We start from the raw sequence: 23,184 nt of genomic DNA, 5'->3' as shown, positions 1-23,184 counted from the left end.
ACATTCTGGAAAGATTGTCAATTGCTGCTTTTTTCAGAAGTAAACATACCACCACATTTAATAGCAGCATTTAATGTTGTTACTATGGTAACAAGGGCAAGTTGCCATATCTATCTGGATACGGACCCTGGGGAGTAAACAAAAGATGCTGTAAACAAGAAGTCCAGAGCACACGGTCACCATGGAGAATAAAACAGTTAGGCTTCTACGTATTGCGGTATATTGGCTCGACAAGACAATGGTTAATTCCTGGTGATGGTTGTAAAGCAAACTACGTATTCCCAGAGATAATGAACGTAAGAAAATTAATACTAAAACAGCTTGTACTTTTGTTTTGTCTCTGTCGTACTAGGAACAATAAGTTCAGATCATTTATAATTACATCACGTACAGCAGGTGCAAATTGATTGTATGTTAGATAATGAAACTTCAGTATATGAAATAAAAAATAGAATGTTATAAAAATAGGTAGACCACTAAAAATTTATTTTTTGGAATTTTAGCTATATAGACGCCGGTTTTTGTCCCATGCGTTTCTTTTTAGTATAAAAATATTATTTATAATTTATGAGTTTATTCAGTGAATAACTACTATAGTACCTTAATGTTAATAAGTAGTTCGTGATGACGAGAAACCCACTTCAAGTAAGAATGTATCTCAAGACTGTTGGTATGGGTATTAAAACTTTTATTAATATAAAGTACAGAACAACGTTTCGACCTTTTTATGTCATCTTCAGGTTAACAAAGAGAGTTTACATCTGATAGTTGCCGTGCAAATGTTTTAGGGACGAGAGTGTAAACGGGTACGGGATTGTAGGGGGCGTTGCAGTATATGTTAGGTTATTAATTGGTATAGATATGGTGTTCCTTTATATTGGTTTAATTTTGGTTTTAGATGTATAAGTAGGGCTTCTATGACTTTGCGTTTGTTTTCCTACTTAGTGTCTGGGTGTTTCCAATGGTTATGTAGTGTTTATTTGATTTGCGGTGTTCAAAAACGTGTGAAAGTGTTTTTATGCTCTTTGAATCTGGTTTACATTTTTTTGCTTCTTTCTCCAATTTAGAAGTCGTGGCAGTTGTTGCATTGTATTTTATAAATATGTTAATACGATCGTTCGACACATAGAACTTTGTACTATATGGGGAAATGTTGAGATTTTCGTAACATCATTCAAAATTCATTTATACCAGTTTAATGTAGATCTTAATGTTTTACTCATACTTAATAATATTTTGTTATGCAACATTTTGAATGTAGTATTAAGTTCAAATACAGTAAATAATCTCATAAGAGACACCTAGTTTGATAACTTGTGTTTAAAATGACCCATAGCCACAATGTTTTACAATAAAAATCATTTTAAAACGCTTGGGATCCGTAACTTCGTCAACTATGAACTAACTCATTTTAATGCATTGCTTGATAAATAACCAGTAAAATCATGTAAAAACCCAGTCGTTTTTGAGAGGCCTAAAGTATAATGAGACAAAATGCAAAACTGTTATGTGACTTATTTTAAGATTATAGCAGATAAGGTAACACTTTAAGTAACAGAAATATATAAAAGTTAAACTATCGTATTAGAACATTGCTGCCGATAATGTATGTACTGATTTACAATTGGTAAATCGGTAATAGATCAATCCATGTTGTTACTACATGAATCAGTAGTAAACTGAAAATGTCTACAGATATGTTAGAGTCATGCCAACTTACCATATGATTATAACATTGGTGTGTATTATACTGAAATGTATGCGAAACCATGCTAATTAATGGTATAGTTACTGTATGAATGGATAGTAAACCAAAGCATGACTATATATATGTTATATGCACGCTAACTGACCATATGGTTACTGCGTGAAAGGTAAGTGAAATATGCGTGTGGATATGTAATAAATATGTCAAATAATAATATAGTTATTGTATGAATACCTAGTAGACTGTAATATGTCTACAGAAATTTTACAACCGTACGATTAAAGCATGAATGTAAGTTAGACCGAAACATATTAATATCTATGCTAGAAGTATTCAGTAGATGGTTACAACTCTGGAACTAAGAGCTTTTCCTTAGCAGCTAATGAGAAATGGCTGAGTTCATTGTCATGGTTTTTAGTTTTTAAGAAGGTAATTTAACATAAAATCGGTTTAAATAAAGAATGAAACTAAACACAAGCGAGAGAGAGTAACGAGAAAAACTTTAAAAGTCTGTTAAAAGATACCGTTTATAAAGATATAGACAGGTGACACATAGCTCTTACTGTTATAACCTATCTAGAATAAAATGTACGATTATTAAATACGACTAAAAAATGAACACTTTCTTTTCAGTTCATAAACACGATGCCTACGACATTGTAATAACGAGATATTTAGACTGATCAGGAAGTAGCCTAACAAAACATGTGTTGTTATACTTAAATAAAGAGAGTGTTATTGCTTATTGTAACGGAAAATGATTTGGTAGTACAGAAACGAAATGCTTACGGACATTTGTTCATAATGGCTAGGAATACGTATATTTATTAAACACAGTAATGCAGCTCAAAATGCTTTACTTTATTCTGAAGCAACTTAGAAACCTTGGCATCTAATAAAATAAAATTTATAAATCGTTTCTTAGCTCGGCTTATGCTGTGTAGCCCATGACACAATGATTTTTTTTTTCTGTTTTTTACTTCATACTTAAAGAAGTACCACCTGCATGGTAAAGCAAGGCGATATCATGATATCTTAGTCGGATATAAGAAGAAAAGTAGATAGAAATGATATGTGAGAAGAATGCGTCAAGTTTTATAACGGTTTGTGTGATTCTGTATGTAATTGTATATGTTTCGTAGTCAAGCAAACATATTTGTTAATATACGTTATTAAACACTAAAAACTTTAAAAAGTACAACACTTTGTTTCTAATCCAAAATCTTTGTCCCTAAGAGCTGTTACTAAAGACAAGAAATATTGTCTTCTAGACTACGGCCACAAACTTTGATGCTAGTTATTCACGTCAACGAAAGAAGCAAAAATAAAGAGTTGGAAGTGAAACATTTCCAATGTGCACTTAAAATATTTGTCAATATATTATTGAGTTATGCAATAATGAGCTTTAGCATACATACTGTCCTGAGTCTCAAACATGAAATGTCATTTTAAATATTTAAGATCAATACTTTTAAATAGGCGAGATTACCATGATCCATCAGGTAACGACAATGAAAAATACAAAACTTTTAGGTTAACACTGAATTATTTAGTGAAAACGTTGGAAAAAAATACCGATTCCAATAATTCAACGTATCAAACAAAACTATTTTTCGAAAGTATTTCCAGCATTAGTGAACACATGGACTGTCTGAATTTAACTGAAATTACTCAGATCTTGTTTAATACTACTTTGTTTTGTGCATGCCGATATATAGGACAATAACCTTATTATTTGTTTTTGAATTTCGCGCAAAGCTTTATGCCGTCTCTAATTTAGCAGTGCAAGGGAAGGCAGCTAGGTAGTCACCACCACCTACCGCCAACCCTTGGGCTACTATTTTACAGATGAATAGTGGGATTGACTGTAAAATTATAACGCCCTGACGGCTAAAAGAGTGAGCATGTTCGGTGTGAGGGGGATTCGAACCTGCGACCCTGAGATTGTGAGTCGAGCCCCCTAACCACCTGGTCATGCTGTGCTCTTACCTTATTTTAAGATATGCGGTGTTATACCAAGGATTGTTTTTCTTCTTTGCACTACATTTTGAACAGTGCTACTTTAATGTCAGATTACAGGGAAAACAGCTTGTCAAAATCAACCACCGCCATAGCGTAGGCTACTATAATTGATTTGCTGTTTTCCAAGACTATATTTCATCCGACCAAAGACAATAAGGCTATTAGATCTGTATCAGAGAATGGAGGGCACATAATAGAATGAAATTTTAATGTTTGTGCACATTTTCTCACAAAAAAAAAAAAAACTGTTAGTTACGAAGTAGATTTGGAAACTTGTGAAGATTTGTTCTTGTGAGTTTCCGTCAGCTTTAAATACTTGTTTATCGATATATGCTAATCTCCAACATGATAGGCTAGGGTTTGGGAGCCCTTTAATTAACACCTGAATGACTTTGACTCCAAAATGGTTGCTGTTCTTACAGATTATTATTCGACATTATTAATTTATTGTAATATGTATAAATGTATGAAAGAAAGGATTAAAAATATTTTAAGCGTTTTTTTATAATACATTGGAAAAATAAATAATCCGGAGTGAGCAAGAAGTATTAAAGTTGGTTACATTAATAATATAATAACACGTGAATTTAACAGAGCGTAATTACGAAATAACATTTACATACTTATATAATATTTTATGTATGACGATATGAAAAATTTATATAAATATCAGCATCCCAGTCTATTCTAACGAATTAGTGATTATTAATAATAAACTGATGCATGTATTCACCTATTCACGATGCACTGAACAGTTATATAAGTAAAATTCATGTTCTTAAATCATACAAAACGTGTTGCAAAACATTTATTTATTTGTTATTAATTCATAATTTGATGAAAAGTTAGAATATTGAAGTTCAACGGGTTATTTAATTAATAGCAAATCATAATTTATATAATGTTAGCAAGATTGATGCGAGAGAAAATCAGTTAAGATGAATATAGTTAAATAATAACGGATTCTTCAGAAATAATTTACAGCTAATACACAAAAGTGAAGAACGTTGAAGAAGAGAGCTTGCATATTAGCATTGCTTAGATTAACATGATTACTCCTTAAGTTATTTACTCTGGTTTCTTGTTAAGATTCATGAGATTTTAAAATACTTCTTTTAAATGAAAAAATTGTTAACGTTTGATTTACTGATATTTTCATGTATGATTTTCAGAAAATAAAGATACCCCGAAACGTTTTACGAAAAGTCTTTTAAACTAAACACGTGATTTTATTAGTTTCAAAGACCTGTTTTCGTTTTGATAAAGAATTTTCTATAAATAAGCTACTCAAATTTCGAAAATAATATTCACATTTTTATCTCGTAAGGATTTTTTTACAAGTCAGGAAGCAAAAAGAAAAACACGAAAAACTCTTACTTAGAACACATTACTATTTCATTTACCATAACGAACAATTTTTATTAGTATGTTTGTTCTAGAACGATCGATAAGACTTTCACGTCGCGTTTGGTCCAGATAAAGCTGTAGCCAGCAGTTGTCAACGTTTTAAGCATAACAACATGTGATTCAGTTTCAGTGAAAATGATTCACTCATGTAGTAGTACATATGGTGTTTTATGAAATATATGTACGTGATGGAGAAAAATGGATATCATTTTCCGATTCAGTGTACAGGAATTACTATAAAAAAAGGTAAAAATGTCAAGACAATAAAACTATCGCAGGTCTCTGTTTTCAGACTGCGAACATATTATTCTAAGGCTCAGCATGGCCAGGTGGTTAAGACGCTTAACTCGTAATCTGAGGGTCGCGGGTTCGAATCCCCGTGACACCAAATATGCTCGCCCGTTCAACCGTGGGGGCGTTATAATGTGACAGTCAATCCCACTATTCGTTGGTAAAAGAGTAGCCCAAGAGTTGGTGGTGGGTGGTGATGACTACCTTCCTTCCCTCTAGTCTTACACTGCTAAATTAGGGACGGCTAGCGCAGATAGACTCGTGTAGCTTTGCGCTAAATTCAAAATGAAACCAACATAATTTTAACTTTTGTTAAATTACTTTCCAATTCTTTTTTATTAGACGTTTAAAAACATTTCCCGCTATTCACGTACGAGTAAATAGCTGTGGTTACATAGACATTTTTTATCACCTCCCTTGAAATGAAAAGTAACATTAGTCAACGTTTAATCTTCTGGCACCTTTCCGTTATTCAAGTGCTTATAAAGTAATCTCACATGCCTCAGAAGCTTTCCGCAACACTAACAAAACTTTATAGGCAAATTACTTTGCTAAGGTCTTGCATTGTAAAGACAATGATTTACACTGTCGAGTAAATGACATTGTAATGTGGGAGACTGTAGCATCGACAGCCATGAAACACACTAAACAACAACAAGGGATTACTTAAAAGATGCTTCAGGTAATAGTGATGGACAAGTGCTATGTACTCATCACTGACGTAAGTTTACACACACCAGATCGCAGACTTATTTATATGGAAGAATATATGGTGCTATTTGGATCTGTGTTAATCGGTCTAGAGAGAAAATGTAATTATTGGGAAGAAGATGAAACAAATAAATACTATTAGCATCTATCTGATGACCATGGTGAACAGCAGATGTCATCGTAGCCACATATGGTTGCTAGAGCAAAGGTAAGGTAAGAAATGGTTGGCACTCATTCATCATATTGTGGAAAACAAAAGGTTTTTGGAGGATTCGAAACACAATAAGGATGAACCAGCAAACCATAATACTAGTTTTCTTATAAATTACTAAAAGCAACGAACTATAGATACATAGTTTGACTGGTTCCCAAATTGGTGAAGATTAAGATATGTGCCAAACCATGCAGAAGTAAAGGTTAAAACGAGAAAACCGAAAAACGCGCATCCGAAACTACGTTTTCAAATCCAGCACAACTTTGCTGACAGAAAGGATATCGACATCTTTTTCTGCATCATTAAGGTGGAAATAACAACAATGAAAAATCTTTCAAAGAGAGTAGCCAAGAATTGGAGATGGAAGGTGAAGCTGCCTTCCCTCTAGTCTTTCACTGTTAAATTAGGGACGGTTAGCGCAGAAAGCCTTCGCGTCGCTTTGCGCGAAATTTAAAACAAACCAAACTTTCAGAGAGAATGAGACCGTTAAGAAACAAATTACCGTACAATCCAGGTAGAAAAAACAAAATCAGGGTAATCAATAGGAAAGTATACAGCTATAAAGCTACTTTTACGAGGCAGCCGGTTTTCACATGAGAGGTTAGCAGTTATTGGTGCAACGCCATGGTACTGTAGTCTATCTCAACTTCAAAAGGTTCTTTTGTAAAGATGCCATGTCTTAAATACGACAGTATTTCTTACAATAGCTTACCACACTCCAAATAGTGTACGAGGAAAATGGATTGGGAATAGTCCGATTGCATAGAAATGTATAGGAATTGTGTTCGGCGAATTTATCAGCTTGTTTTTTATAAGGAATAGCATGGATATTCGTGTAAATTTTCAACTGTTTGAGGTTTACGAAGGTTGAACAGATATATCGTGGAAGAATCTTTTGTACTTGGGACACGTGGACAGTTTCTGCCATTGACCTTTGTCTTTGTCACCATTTATAAAACACACCACTTTGGTTATCACGGATTGAGTATTAATTTCTGCAGGTCTCTTTCTGGATGTTCCTGACAACCCAAAGTGGTCCCAATATTTCTTAGTTTTCTAATGCGATTAAATACATGGAATATTACCATTGTAAACATTTTAGTTTGTAATCTGAATATATCTTTATGATCCCAGTGTATGAATATTTTGCTTCTGAAAGGCTACATAACTTTTCCAACCAATCAATTTTCAATGGCATCACACTACCTGTAATACGCCAAACAGAGTCCATCAGTGTGTCAGCGGTAAATAGTGGGAAGTCAATCCCACTATTCGTTGGTAAAAGAGTAGCGCAAGAGTTGGCGGTGTTAGGCGATGACTAGCTGCCTTCCCTCTAGTCTTACACTGCTAAATTAGGGATGGCTGCGCAGGTAGCCCTTGAGTAGTTTTGCGCGAAATTTGAAACACACAAACAAACAAACCCTAAAGGTTTTATGGCAACGGATATGGAAGTGCTTTTACAAAAAATAAGAATATGATTTTATGTGAACACTAGTTACCAAACTAAAAAGCCCTCCGCTAGTACAGCGGTAAGTGTACGGATTTAGAACGCTAAAATCAGGGGTTCGATTTCTCTCGGTGGGCTCAACAGATAGCCGGATGTGGTTTTGCTGTAAGAAAACACACAGACCCAAACTAAAAAAAATATTTGAAGAAATTAAATATAAACACAGACAGTATGTATTGAAACATCTGGTTCATCAAGGGGTTAACAGCTATATTGATAACTATAATACATAGAAAATATATATATCCAATTTCTTAACTAATTAATGGCATCTTATTAAATTAAGGTTGCTTGTTTGTGTTCATACACAAAGCTACAACACAATGTGCTCTGCCCACCATGGGTATCGAAATTCGGTTTTTAGAAATGTAAGTCCGCTGACTTACCGGGGGTTATAAATCTAAGGACTGGTCATGTTGGTTTCAGTGAGACAAGTATTTTTCAAAATAATTAAAAGAAAGCACTTCAATGAACACTTGATAAAACACAGATCTAGTAATTTTATTAAAAATCCAGTATGTCATTTAGTAAGGTCCGGCATGGCCAGGTGGTTTGGGCGCTCGACTCGTTATCTGAAGGTTCCGGATTCAAATCTCCGTCACACCAAACATGCCGGCCCTATTATTTAGTATACTATCATTAAGTATATTACAAATGAGTCGATTACAATCTTTATTATTCTATTTGAGAAACTGTACTTCGTGTTAAGACATTCTTGGAAACAAAGTCTTCAAAAATGATCATGTGCTTTCTAATACTTAAAGAACGTCGCAGAACTACATGTCAATAATTCAGAATTTATTAGCATAAGTCAAACTTTTCATGAGAATCAAGGAAGTTTGATAACGCTAATACATTTTCTTTAGTGCTCAACGCTAACTTTTCGTATAGAGTGAAAATAGACACATTATTCCGAAAATCTTAAGTAACGAACTCGAAAAAAATATTGGAAATTAACAGGCCCTGTTTACTATCCATAATCTGTTTAATGTTAAGCAGAGTGCTTACTGTCGTTAGATCCCAAAGTTAGTGCTGACTGATGTTAGATGTTACTGTTGAGTGTAAGGTTATAAAGGAAAATCTGAACAATATATCTCTAACTTTGTATCTTGAATGTCTCCAACACGACCAGAAAGTGTGATATTTGTCATCATACAAGAAATTTACATTTACTTTCAAAGTTCGTCGATTTTCCTGTTTATTTGTGTTTCAGAAATTATTGTCTACATCAGGAACAATGCATTTGAAATTAAAGTTTATCAGTTGATAAATATTTAGATCATATATTTATTCATTAAAATTAGTAAATTATTGTTAAACTTTATATATATATATTTCATTTAGACTGAGAACTAAAAATTCAATAAATTTGATAAAATTAAGTAACTTGTTCTGACCTGAACGCTTCTTTGAATTTTGTTTGTTAGTTTTGTTGTGTTAGATATTTATTCTTAAATAACAGAAACAATATAATTTTAACATAGTAACAGAGACAGAAATAGTGCTTGTTTGTTGGCTTCTAAGTACTAAGCTACACGATGGACTATCTGTGATCTGCTTAATTTACGTATTAAAACCTAATGTTTAACGTTATAACCTCTCAGACGTATCGAGGAATCACCTGGAAGTGAATAAACCAGCATATTGAATAATAACTTGAAAGCAACGTTCACATATGAAAATAATCTAAACACTATATATTGGACATTTCTATAAACGGATGGATATATTCACTTGTTTTTGTTTTCGTTAAAACCTTTAGAATGATTTGAATGTCTTAGCTTACAAATCGACTTAACTATTTGTTTGACTTGTGTACTTTTTGACATCTATTGTTCTGCTATTCTTTGTGTAACTGAGGAAGGAAATATGGCTAGGGTTTTACTATTCCGTTTATAGCTGAGAAAGGAAGTTTACTTATATAGTTTTATCATTCTCCATTACTCCTATGTAGTTGTAAATTATTTTGAAATATTAGTGTAACTGTAAATTAGAATTTCTGTTTTGAACCTAAACAGTACCTTATACGTACATAGGCTAAACGGCCGTGTTAGGGTTCAGGTAAAACTGTCAGTGATGTCGAGAAACCCACTTGTTGAGAAATTTATATGCAAAAACGGCTCGTTTGGGTTGAGAAAATATTTTACATAGAAGGTCGAAACGTTGTTCGCTCTTCTAGGTAAAACTGTACCTAATTTTAAATTAACAGGGGGAAGGCAACAACCAGCACTTCCCGCCGCCACAAGGGTTTTGTACGATTATTGAAGATATTGTGTGAATTTATAACGTACTCACGTCTGAAAGCTCGGATTATGTTCAATGTCATGACGTATCGAACATTTGACCCTTCGATTTGCTACCCATCATGTTAAGCACAAGGTAAAGCTTGGTCCTACTACAGTTGAAAGATTTCCCGATTTGTTCGAAAGATAATTCATCAACAAAGTACTATATTTTCTGTATTGAGTGTAAATCTTGATAGAACAAAAGTTTGTCATAAGTTTTAATCACTCATGTTACATGGTAAAACGTAGTATTTCTTTATCTCTTAGAGTTACATTGAGATTTGAGTTCAAGTAGAAAATACATTACAAATATATCTTTTTTCAGTTAAAAATACGTTGTCACTAATGACCATGCGTATTTATTGAAATTAATTCTATGATTTATCTATTTTATATTTCACTGTATCTGTTAAGTTAGACTGGTTATTTTCAATAATATAAATTTTAATCACAGATTGTTTACTTTTATGAGGAGCTGAATAGTATAGTATCCGATTTTTAACGGTTAAAACCCCTGAAGCTTAATGTTGAATCACTGAAGTCGCTGTTGTGGTCTAATTCCTTGGCGAAATAACTCATAATTAATGTACTGTGAAAGACAAATTAATTTATTTTTACTTTTATAGGATTATAATTTAATAGTTTTGCTTTCTATGAAACTTTTAATATTTGAGAAGATAAAAGTTTATATTTTCTTCTGATTTATTACTTTAAATTACTTAATAAGTAAAAGGATCTTTCATGCATAATTTATAAAAATGTTCCAATGTTATTAGTATTATTTTCTGACTATAAAATAAGATAATTTAATATTAAAGTATAGTATCTTGTATAAACTAATAGATGGGGTAGGCAGGGTTTCTAGTTTTTTTTTTTGGAGTAGGGTTTTGGATGAACGTAAAGGAAAATCAGTTACAGTAGTTACGTTTAAACTTTTGGTTTATGAATATATTTTGATACTTTGATAGTTTTTATGGAACAGGTTGTGCTACACAACTTCAATATAAATTATAATTAATAATAAATAGTCTTAATTATGAGTGAAGGATAAACCTCGGGAATTCTCTGTGAACTTTACCTGAGGTCATCAGTTATGTATCATCGCTGAACATTTATATCGAAATAATTGTAAGATAAATACATCAGACTCGGCCTCTGTGTTATGTTAACTAAGAACAAATATGAAATCAATATTTTATCTCAAGAACACTTATTATATAAAATTGAAATTTCATTTGACTTTTTCAACCCAAGTTTTATTTTTGTGTAGAAAGCATCTAGTTATTTTGATAAATTACCATGCTGAATTACTGTACCTTAGTAACTCGAATTCCATAAACATAGTAAATAATTTATTTATTTGTAAATCCGAGAAATTAATAATCATTCAGCGAATGAACCCAGTGTATACTGCACTACTCCTTGACTGTGTCCTTCCTTATTTAAGTAGTTTAACTGTTTCTAACATACACAAACTATATCTAAGTAAATTAATTAAAGCAGGAAAATGTTTAACTTCAGAACATGTTAACACGACTGAATTTTACTGCAGTCAATGAGTGCAAGTGCCTTGGTAAAGTTATATTCATAAATATTTTCATAATAATTTTGTTCACAGTTTATGATATTTGAAAAAAAATCTAAAATAAAACTTATTATTCTCCAAATTGATTAAAAACATTTCTGACTGCAAATAAATGATGAACAATTCAAAATACATGTAATACAATATTAAAAGCTTAGAAATGTTAGAACTCCTTCCTTTTAAGCTACTACAACGTAAAACACAGAACTGTGAAAAATGGACTTTTGCTGTTTCTGCTGTCCATGAACATTACTGAACTTCAAATATATATATATAATGCAGGTTATTTTTGGTGATACTCTAGAATATTATAAATCTGAGATTAGTAATGTAGTTCCACTCTTATGAATGTGTCGGGCAAAGATCCCTAGGCATTTTTAATTATAGAAATACTTCAAGTAATGTTTTGCCAAGATTATATGACGCAAACTATAATCTAACTTTCGTGTACAATAACAAGGTTTTCATCCTAATTTATTTCTTTACTTACTTTAATTCAACTAAAAATTTCAGAATAGCAGTTGAGGAACAAAAGGTGTGTGAAACACGTAAGAAAAGCGATTATTATGTACTTAATATCACAAATTGTAGTAGTATTTGGTAGGATGTGAAAACTTCTTTAGACTGTTTATATTTGTTGTTTTTCACAAAATTTATTATGTAGCAACTACTAAAAATCTATTCTTAAGGTGTAATTACTTTCTAAACTTCTTTGATAGATTGTTTTAGCAAAGTTTTCATGATGAAACTTAATTGAATGGACGGCAACTGCCTGTTGTATTTCTACAACAAGCAGTTGCTGTCCTATCAACCGAGTTTCATCACTTTCGAAAGTGTCTAAGATCTGTCAAGATTAACTGTGTCTCCCTTTTTAGGCAGATCATTTCAAGTGATTTTATTAAGTGAGTTTGATTTGCAAACTTGTTTACGGAAAATGATTTTCAGGTGCCTTACAGTAGTTCAGCGGTAAATCTGCTGCTTACAACACTGAAAATTGTGTTTTAATACCCATGATGGGCAGCATCTTTGTGCTTAACAACAAACCAACCGATCAACCAAGGTTTTTCAGGTCAATATAAAGCTAACAGAAAATACAGAGTTCATTTAGTGCTAATCTGAAATGTTGTCAAACTAGACCCAAAGCTCGAGTGCTTTCTAATAGTTGACTATTCTTCTTCAGGGGAATAATATGTATTCCATTCATGGACCACGAAGCCGTTACTGAAGGTAAGTAACCTCTTCTTTCACCTTACATTGTCATTTCATTACATTTCTTACATTAACAACCAACATATTTTAATTAAATCAATTAGTGAAGCCACCATACTTGACCTTTTAGACACTGTAACTTTATTACCATAGTTTGTAAAACACTTAATTTTTCAAGTTGAAACTAACAACCTAGAACGACTTGGAACGACAACTTATTACTGTTTTAACCGACTTACAAATTTTACACTGCATATTTTGACTCACAGTACTGACCTTCGTGTTTGTTTCCAAAGCGTTATCTACCGTGATGTCAATAGGCATATTGATTTACTTCTAAGACAACAGACCTATACTAATGACTGTTTAAACTAGAAAAGCGACAAAGTTAACGACATCACACATTACTTATGTCAACGCAACTCACGCTTATCCTTCCTTCACAACACCAAATTTAAACTTAAAAACAGGACACATTACTTAATTAAGGATGGTTTACACCTCTTCTTCAAAAAATCACTTTCCTATCCTGTAATTTACAATTATTTATCATTAACTATGTTCTCCTTTGTCTACAAACAACAATTGGACAATCCAACCTAGATCCACTATGCACTCTTAATCATAAATTTCTTTCGCCCTACTCTATTACATATATCCAGTACTCAAAGCTTCGTCAAGCGATAGGGCATACAATTACGATAGAAAGTGTTTGTACCCCTGCGTCCCGAAAGGTTTTTTGCTCATAACTTAACAAATATCATGATTACACTAATAGAAGTAAAATTTGTAATAAATATTATACTAACACACATCTACATAAATTTTTATGTAAATTAAACGACAAATAAACTGTTTATAAACAAATAACCAAAAATAGGAGGAGCAGAAAGTGTTCGTGCAGTTCAGAACGTGTGAAAAAGGCTGATATTCCACTAAAAATTTTGTTTAGTTTGGCAAATAAACTACATTATACCATTCCAGAACTAGACACTGGGTTCATAATTATTGGAATTTAGCCACCATAAAATGTACTTCCGGCAATTTAGCGTCGTCTCCGTCATTATCTACTTGGTCATCATGGCGAACAGGAAACAACTGTCCAGTAATTTAAAAAATCGAATTATTGTAAAATACAAGTCTAGTGTGTGTCTTTCCGGTATTGCTACACAACCTAATGTGCCGAAATCTACTGTTTAAAGCATAATTGCCAAGTTTAAGCTTACAGGATCAACTGCTAACCTCCCTCGTTCCGGACGCCCCACCAAAATTCCAGAGAGAACCAAAAGGAAGGTTGTCAGAGAAGTTAGTAGTAACCCTCGTTTAACACGTAATGACATACAGAAATTGCTAAGGGAAACTGGAGTTGAAGTAAGTACTTCTACAGTTACGAACATGTTACGCTCTTCTGGGTTCAAAGCATGCCGTCCTCGTAGAACTCCATATTTAAAGCCTGTTCATTTAGAAGCACGATTGAGGTATGCAAAAAAGCATCTAGATAGATTCTTTTACCTATTGAAAGAGTATTATTTGGTGAGACGAGACTAAAATCGAGCTTTTTGGCCACTATGATGTTCGATATATTTTCCGTAAGAACTGGGAACGAAATCTTCCAAAGAACACCGTCCCTACAGTTAAATACGGAGGTGGCTCGATCATGCTATGGGGTTCCTTCAGCTCTTCTGCTGTAGACAGCCTTCACCGCGTCAACGGAATCATTAAAAAAGAAAAATACGTTGATATATTAGGCATTTATATCAAGAATGATGCTCAGAACTTGCGGCTTGGGCGTCGTTGGATCTTCCAGCACGACAATGACCCTCAGCACACATCGAAATATGTGCAATCCTGGTTGCAGAGGAACCATATAAGTGTTCTGGAGTGGCCATCGCAGTCACCCGATCTCAACCCAATTGAAAACGTGTGGCATGAGTTGAAGACCGGGGTTCATCAGCGTTATCCGAAAAAACTTGCAAGAGTTGGAGGCCTTCTGTAAAGAAAAATGGAAGAAAATACGAGTCGAGTACTGTCAAACAATCATGGAGGGTTATGATAAGAGATTGCGCCAAGTAATTATTCTGAAAGGCTACACAACTGACCATTAAAGTAGAAGTACGAACACTTTCTGCCCATCCTATGCTTGGTTATTTGTTTATAAACAGTTTATTTGTCGTTCAATTTACATAAAATTTTATTCAGATGTGTGTTAGTGTAACATTTATAATATACTTTACTTTCATTATCCTAATCGTAATACTTTTTATGAGGAAAACACCACTCACGACGCAGGTGTACGAACACTGTCTGTCGTAACTGTAACTAGGTAACAATTTTCTATTTAATTTCGTGTTTTCTGTCGTCACTGAGCTTCGCAAGCCACATGCCCAAAGACTTTCAAGCCATATTTTTATCACTGCTTCGCCTGGAACTAGGTGTTCCCATTTTTCTAAATATCGTACTTATGCAAAAGTTATGGCTTCCACTCCTGTCTATAGAAATTTCCTCTTAAACTCTAAACCTGACACACAACTCAAGAATCCCGCACCTAACTTCTACACTTAAGAAGTCCTTTTCTACCATTACTTCCTCTTCTCCTAAATGCAGTATAATGGAGATTTTAAGACTTCCACTTTTATTCCAAACAACCATCTAGTAACCTCTTATTTTGATAACTTTCCAAATTATACAACCTCTGATAATTTTCTTCGGCCACACGGAGTATCTTCTAGACCCTTTGAAAGAAATCATCAACTTTCACCCGACAACTTTACCCAAAGCCCTAAACCTGACGACTTTCTAAACTTAACAGATCTTGAACCTTCTTCTTTTCACAAATCAAAACCATGTATTAGCCTTGAAATAAATACTTGTACAGCTTTTTTCATTCAGTTTTTTTCATTAATTTGGGAGTCTTACTAGAGTTAAGAAAACAGAATAAAAAAGTCTGAGGTACATTTACCATTCTTATGTACTGGGAGAGCATTTACAGAATCAAACTATATCTACATCCCTTCTTTGAAATGCATCAGTAACAACAGGAGTCATTGACAAACTGTTTTTTTCGCAATGGAAGAAAATTTTATAACCCACCTTATTTTTACTTGCGAAACTCGCGCAAGATTTCTGCAAATCTGGAAAAAAACTTGCTGTTACAGATTCTGAGAACATAATATGTTCCACTGATCAACAAAACATTGATGCATTTAGTAACAAAACAATAAAGACTTTTGAAAATATCGCGAAAAGCAAGAATAAAAACACATCGTGATATTTCACACAGGGACAAAGATTTCTCCCATTCAAGCCGTAATACTACCTCTGATACCTCTGAAAATACTACCTTTAAACAGACTCACATCATTACCATCTACGAGTCACTGATTAATAACTCGAACAATACAAACACATACACTGAGCTCTCTCCTATATCCTAAAATATATTCTAGTTCTGATACCATTAACTTTGTCACTTCTGCATCTGATAACCCAAATACAAGAACAATTCCAACATCGTCAGTCTGTCCTCTGAAACACTAACTAAAGCTCAACACAAAGTTCTTAGTAAATTATTAATTTTTCTTCTACTTCTAAATGCATAGATAGCTTTGAAGTCATTTCCAACCTCCAAGAATTTACACGCAAATTAAGACTTTGAGAAATGTTTCGCAATCAAATAATTTCGACTCACAGTTTAAAGAAAAATCCTTCTAGTGACATATAGCCAAAGTGAATCACATCTGTAGAGTTTTATTGCTGCAACTGAAAATGAAGTAATTTAGCCATTAATTCTGACTCAAAAGTACACAACGCTCCAATTTCACTGAAACACAAAAATAAAATTATTATTAAACTAGCTGATAAGAGCGGCATTATTGCCATTAAATATAAATCCGATTACATTAGTGAAGATTACCAACAATTTAATGACACAAATCATTATAAAAAAAGTAGATTTTGACTCCAACCATACCACAATTTGTTAAAATTATTGAAGATATATAGTTTACAGAAAAGCTATCACACTAGTCTTGAAACGTAACAGCTCTTTTCACTTAAACATCCCAGGTCGTTTTTACATGTTACCAAAAATACACAAATATTAAGAATCCTGTTCATTCTATTATTTTTAATTGTTGTATGTTTACTGAAAACTTATCTGTTTATGTTGATCACCACAGTAAAGATATCCTCCCACGTTTATCGTCGTACGTTAAAGATACAACACATTTTTTGAACATGACTTCTTACATTAACAGTAACGGAAAACGTCCTCCAAACATTCTTCTCTATACAAAGGACGTTTATTCTTTTTTCACAAACATTCCCCATAATGGAGGCCTAAAAGTCCTAGAACCTTATCTGCTAAAACTAGACAAATCTAACATTCAAATGATTACAGACTTAGCTGAACTAGTACTGACACTTAACGTTTTGACTTAAAAACGAATTCTATATTCAAGCAAAAGTCACAGCTATGTGCATTTAGAAGAGGTCAAACTATGCCAATTTGTATGAAAGACTTAGAGACGAAAGAGTTGGAAAGTCACATTGATGACATTTTGTATTTATTTGGATAGGAGACGAAGATTCATTACTGTCCTTTTATAGTCACAGCTATGTGCATCTAGAAGAGGTCAAACTATGCCAATTTGTATGAAAGACTTAGAGACGAAAGAGTTGGAAAGTCACATTGATGACATTTTGTATTTATTTGGATAGGAGACGAAGATTCATTACTGTCCTTTTATAGACTTCCACATTTCTATTAAATTTATTATAGTCTATTCTAATGCCCAAATAAGTTTCCTGGATGTAAACCTAACATTAAAAGATGATGCTGTACATACTGATTTGTACCGGAAAGCAATGGATAAACCACAATAGTTACATCATCAAAGCTTTTACCTTCCACACACAAAACGCAAGATCATTTTAAATCAAGTACTTAGATTAAAGAATGTATGCTTTGGCAGTGAGAACTATGATTATCACATTAATTCTTTGAAACAGACTATGACCGAATAAGATTATGAACAAAACAGTATCACCTAAAACTTAACAAAGCTAACAATATACCACGTGAATCTTCCTTTAAAGAATTACCTAAAACTTAACAAAGCTAACAATATACCACGTGAATCTTCCTTTAAAGAATTACCTAAAACAAATTCTTATTGTGTTTCGCTGGCTATTACCTATCACCCCAAACTAAAAAGATACCCTGGATACTAAAGAAACATCTTTACCTCCTTCAACTTAATAGTCGACTAAAATCCATTTTTACGAAACTCCATGTCGTTACTTTCAGAAAAAATGAAACATTGCAGTCATACTTAGTTCACTCTAAGGTAAATTTTAAGTCGACAGCAGTAAAACAATAAATTAAAAAAAAACCTTTATTATCCTGAAGAAGAATAGTCAATTATTCGAAAGTGCTCGAGCTTTGGGCCTCATTTGAAAACACTAAAACTTCTGTAGTTGACCCTGTGTGCTACCTTCTTAATCAGAAGTGCTAACCTGAGGTATAATTTCGGTTGAGATTTACAGCAACAAAATTTAACATAAATATGGGGTTTTGATAGTCATCTCACCACAGTGGAGCTATATTTATGTAGGATTTGATCAATATGTAGTTCTGATGCTATTAACTTATTATTCTGAACTATTGAACAAACAAAGTATTTCAGATACTTAAAATAAGTATTGATGGGGAATGGAAATCCAAGAAAACAGTATAATTTAGTGAGAGTGATGAATCAAATGATAGATTGGGTTTCATATTTATTTTAAAACTTTACATTAAAAATATTGAGTATTAGTTCTTTTTTGTATTCTTAGGCCTCAATTATTCTTGAAAAATAAAAATAGATAAGCAGAAGAGCCACATAACTGAGATTGGATGTAATTAACGTCAACCCAACTCTGCTTATGGTTATTATAGCAATAATCTACCTCACTAGTCTTAACAGATAGATAGATGCTGAAACATGATTTGCTGGTCATAATTTGGATTGGATTAAAGAAAAATGTACGTAAGTTACAAACATATAAACCTTTTTTTCAAGAAAACATGTAGCACATTATCAGAGAAAAATGTTCGTATTGAAATTTTACTACAAAATACAAGAAACTTATGGCGCAATTTTTTGTACTATTGTTTAATGATTAAGAATTCAGAAAATTTAGTATATATCTAGCGTTACAATTACAAATTAACTCACACAATATTTAAGAAATTTGTGTTTGGGCATTTTTACATTTTATAATTTATCTTGGACAAGCTTTCAATCTATTGTGTTACGTATTACAAGCTGAAAGAGCCTGAAACTCAGAGAAATCGTAATTCCAATTTAGAAGTTAATTAAATGTCAATATGTGTGAAATTTATTATAGTATTTATCTTAACTCAGATATATTTTAATATACAAGCAATAATACAGTATATAATAATGGTTATGACAAATAGTTATTATAAATAATGATTAATATACAAAAGTTTTACAAACCTACAAACCATATTCAATATTCCATCTGATCTGGAACTTGCTTAATATCTTATCGAGGTTTCACGACGAACGAATAAATTCTGTAGTGATATAAATACAATTCACTTAACTTCGCTGATCGCACGTAAGTTTTTCACCGCTGACGTTATGCAAAGTCTTTGTAAACGTATTAACGTCCGATGTTAATCCACTCAAGTTGAACGGTAAGAAATGTTCGAAATCTAAAAACGTTCCTGCTTAAATATCTGTAGTTTCTCGATTAATAGGCGTTAATCACAGTTATAGCTTACTATAGGATTATAATATACCAATTGTAGCAAAACAACAATATATGCTGTTTCTTTGCGTTGCGTTGGTTACCTATTATAAGATTAAGAGGAAAGTTTCTTGAAATTTCAAATGTGAGACAATCACTAGTTTTTGCATACACACATTGTACATTGTTGCTTTTTACATTCGAGGATCTTCTACAACTTTTGTGAATAAGCGGGAATTTCACAATGCAGATTTAACAATATACTTTACATGCATTTTTAAAAATCTATTTAACTGAAACAAACATTGATATTAAAATACAGTAAATCCCTCACAGTGTTTCGTATCAATCATTTATGTACGTCTAATCATTAAAATAAACTTTTGCTGTACCAATCTTTTGTATGTATTTTAAAAATTATTTGGCAAACTAATTGATTTTTAACTTTATTCTTTGCATCTTATAATTGCCTTTAGTAAGTATTTTAAACCATGAAAATGATAAAAACACAACTCAAATATTACAACTTCGGTTGTTGAGTTTTAACGTGTTACGTATTATGATTTATTTGTTACGTATGTTAACTATTAATATTTCAAATAACTGTAAATTTGAATAATAAAAATTCCTGGTCCTAGGCCTATAGCACACAACTGTAGCTGACTAAATAATAATCTTCTTCTGTTTCTTCCTAGCTGCTTTTTATACGAATCACGTGAAACTCTAGAACTTTCAACAATGTTCTTGTACGTTTTCATAAACACATAGTGTTGATTCTTACATTCAAGAGTCTTCAACAAGTTTCGAGAACAGGCAGAACATGCGCAATACACAGCCAACAGTATACATCATAGGCAAAAAACAACAACAAAAGACTATATATACTGAAACAAGCTATGTATTAAAATAAACATATAATGATCTATCCGTTACGAACAACAAAAGAATATATTTAGTTTTTAATTAAGGTTTTACTAAAATAAATTGTTAAATAATGATTAAATGATTTCAGTAAAACATCCTTAGATAAAAAAAAACAGTTTTATGTGTTATTTAATATTTTATATTATAAGAAAATAACGATGAACAATAAAGTTCACAACAAACTTCTTAAACAGGTAAGACCATTGGTCAGATTATATCTTAACAGGAAATATAGTTCAAGTATGCTTTTTTGTTTTTTAAATTCTTTTTAATGCATCAGTGAGACTGAATTATAACTTCTTTGTTGCTTTATTGTTTTAATTAGAATAACGAAATGTTAATCTTAATTGATACAGAGATGGCATACGTGTGTGTATGTGTGATTTCACAGTAAATACACTGCTGTATCCACCGAAGGGAATCGAACCCATGATTTTAACATTGTAATTCCATAGACCTACCGCTGTCTCACTAGGGGAACGATCCGGAGAGAACCATTTGTTTATACTTTTGTGTTTCCAACGCCCTTCACTTTAAATCAGTTTTGCTTGATTACAACGAAGAATGCCTGTAACGCTTTATAGAAACTAGCTTAAAATAATGGCGCTCTGCTCAGTTACACCTAAGTCAATCCCAAACCTTGGCATTCTGAGCACATGCGTCATATTTCGTCCCCCTAGCTTGTAAGTGGGGCTACAAATACAGTTTAACAGATGATATGGAAAGAGGCCACGAACAGAAAATTTATTGCCAGTCAAATTTAGCGACCTGAAACCTACGTTTAGACTTTATCATACCTGAGTGGCCTTCCAGGGGCATTCTAGTTCCCATTGGTCCCTCGCCTCTTCGCAAGGGGACTAAACCATAAGAACACTTTCGGGCTACCCCGAAATCGCCTGCTAAGCGTGATCCTGTTAGTACCACGAATATAGAAGGGATTAACTGGCCATACACATATACACACGAAGTTAAAAACTGAATTAATATACGACAAGAAGGATATTTTGACGTTGATCTTGTGTTACCTGACGAAGTGTGCTTTACTGAATGGGTAAAAAGGTGTGCTCGTATAACATAGTGTATAAAGATAAAATGAAGATGTGGATTTTTTATTATATCAATAGACAACCAAATAGAATCTTGTAATAGCATATTTTATGTAATTGATTGTTATGAGATTATGCCAAGTTAAGCATGTTAGAAAAAATATCTACGCTTTTTAGAAGAAGTGATGTTTTCTGTACCACAAACAGAAAAATGATTTATTGCTCGAATCGTTTGCAGATAAGTGTCAACATAGAACTTAAGGATGATAAAACATTCGTTTGCTTGTTTTGAATTTTGCGCAAAGCTACTCGAGGGCTATCTGCGCTAGCCGTCCCTCATTTAGCATTATAAGACTAGAAGGAAGGCAACTAGTTATTACCATCCATCGCCAACTCTGGGACTACTCTTTTACTAACGAATAGTGGGATTATAACGTCCCCACGGCTGCAAGGGTGAGCATGTTTTGTGCAACCGGAATTCGAACCCGCGATCCTCGGATTACGAGTCGAACGCCTTAACGCACTTGGCCATGCCGGGCCTGATATAACATACTATATTTATAATACTTATCTACATTAACTAGTCAAGCTGTCTCCAAACTTCTATTTTCAACGTAATAGCTTCATTATGTTTTTTATTTACACTTACATGAAAACAAATTATACTTAGGTATTTCAAACTTTTTATTAAATTGATAAAGGTCTGCAATATACTAGGAACTTCTTTATTACTTGTGTGCTTGGTTTTACAAGTTACCAATTTTGAAAAAAATATCTTTGAAATAACAAAATAAATTTTCTTTTCTGTTTGTGTTTTACTATTCAATTTGGCCCGGCATGGCCAAGTGTGTTAAGGCGTTCGACTCGTAATCCTCGGGTCGCGTGTTCGAATCCCGGTCGCACCAAACATGCTCACCCTTTCAGCCGGGGGGCGTTATAAGGTTACGGTCAATCCCACTATTCGTTGGTAAAAAAGTAGCCCAATAGTTGGCGGTGGGTGGTGATGACTAGCTGCCTTCCCTCTAGTCTTACACTGCTAAATTAGGGACGGCTAGCACAGATAGCCCTCGAGTAGCTTTGCGCGAAATTCAAAATAACTATTCAATTTGTTGACATGTAAATAATTTTTATTGAAACGTAAAAAATAATTTTACATACATAAAAATCTATTGCTTTAATAATGTGTAACATTTATCGAATTATTCAGAAATATTAATTTTAAAATGTTTTAGTTTCCTTTGTAAAATAAAGGTAAGCACAAAATAAGCTTAATAGTAAAATGGCCTGTTAGTTATAATAGTAAACATTTATTAATGTATATGTTTTAGGTTTTTTCGTCTTCTGTATGTTGTGTCTTACAACACACGTGGTTCTGTTAGTACGAAAGGAATTTCTTGACTAAGAGCAAAGACGTATTTGTTTTTCCTAATTTAGCACAAAGCTACACAATGGGTTACCTGTACTCCAGGGAGCGTAAAAATCAGAATGCTGCCATTCAGTAAATTCCGTGAAA

At 32.9% G+C, this 23,184-nt stretch overlaps 2 protein-coding genes and 1 long non-coding RNA gene across 21 annotated transcripts in view; 2 read left to right on the top strand and 1 right to left on the bottom strand.

Moving 5' to 3' along the window:
• LOC143255618 (forkhead box protein P1-like) overlaps positions 1–23,184 on the top strand; it is a 155,301-nt gene that overhangs the window by 16,485 nt on the left and 115,632 nt on the right. For 2 of the 8 annotated variants that reach the window (XM_076511538.1, XM_076511534.1), the window contains exon 1: positions 134–296. The exons of 5 other annotated variants lie outside the window; for them this stretch is intronic. In XM_076511538.1, coding sequence (XP_076367653.1) covers positions 291–296 — 6 coding nt within the window. In that variant the 5' untranslated portion in view covers positions 134–290. Of the gene's footprint in view, positions 1–133; positions 297–23,184 lie in introns of those variants that run through there. One more of the 8 variants, XM_076511539.1, reaches the window with a different exon arrangement.
• Positions 1–23,184, top strand: part of LOC143255619 (uncharacterized) — a 167,817-nt gene that overhangs the window by 114,711 nt on the left and 29,922 nt on the right. For 2 of the 9 annotated variants that reach the window (XM_076511543.1, XM_076511550.1), the window contains exon 4: positions 12,911–12,957. The exons of 6 other annotated variants lie outside the window; for them this stretch is intronic. The gene's annotated coding sequence lies outside the window, so the exon portion shown is untranslated. Of the gene's footprint in view, positions 1–10,069; positions 10,234–12,910; positions 12,958–23,184 lie in introns of those variants that run through there. One more of the 9 variants, XM_076511555.1, reaches the window with a different exon arrangement.
• Positions 1–23,184, bottom strand: part of LOC143255620 (uncharacterized) — a 148,051-nt gene that overhangs the window by 123,263 nt on the left and 1,604 nt on the right. The gene's annotated exons all lie outside the window — the stretch shown is intronic.

This window comes from Tachypleus tridentatus, chromosome 7 (genome assembly GCF_004210375.1).
Source record: "Tachypleus tridentatus isolate NWPU-2018 chromosome 7, ASM421037v1, whole genome shotgun sequence".
NCBI classification, from domain to species: Eukaryota; Metazoa; Arthropoda; class Merostomata; order Xiphosura; family Limulidae; genus Tachypleus; species Tachypleus tridentatus.
The sequence above is the reverse complement of the archived record's forward strand: the minus strand, read 5'-3'. Positions and strand labels throughout refer to the sequence as shown.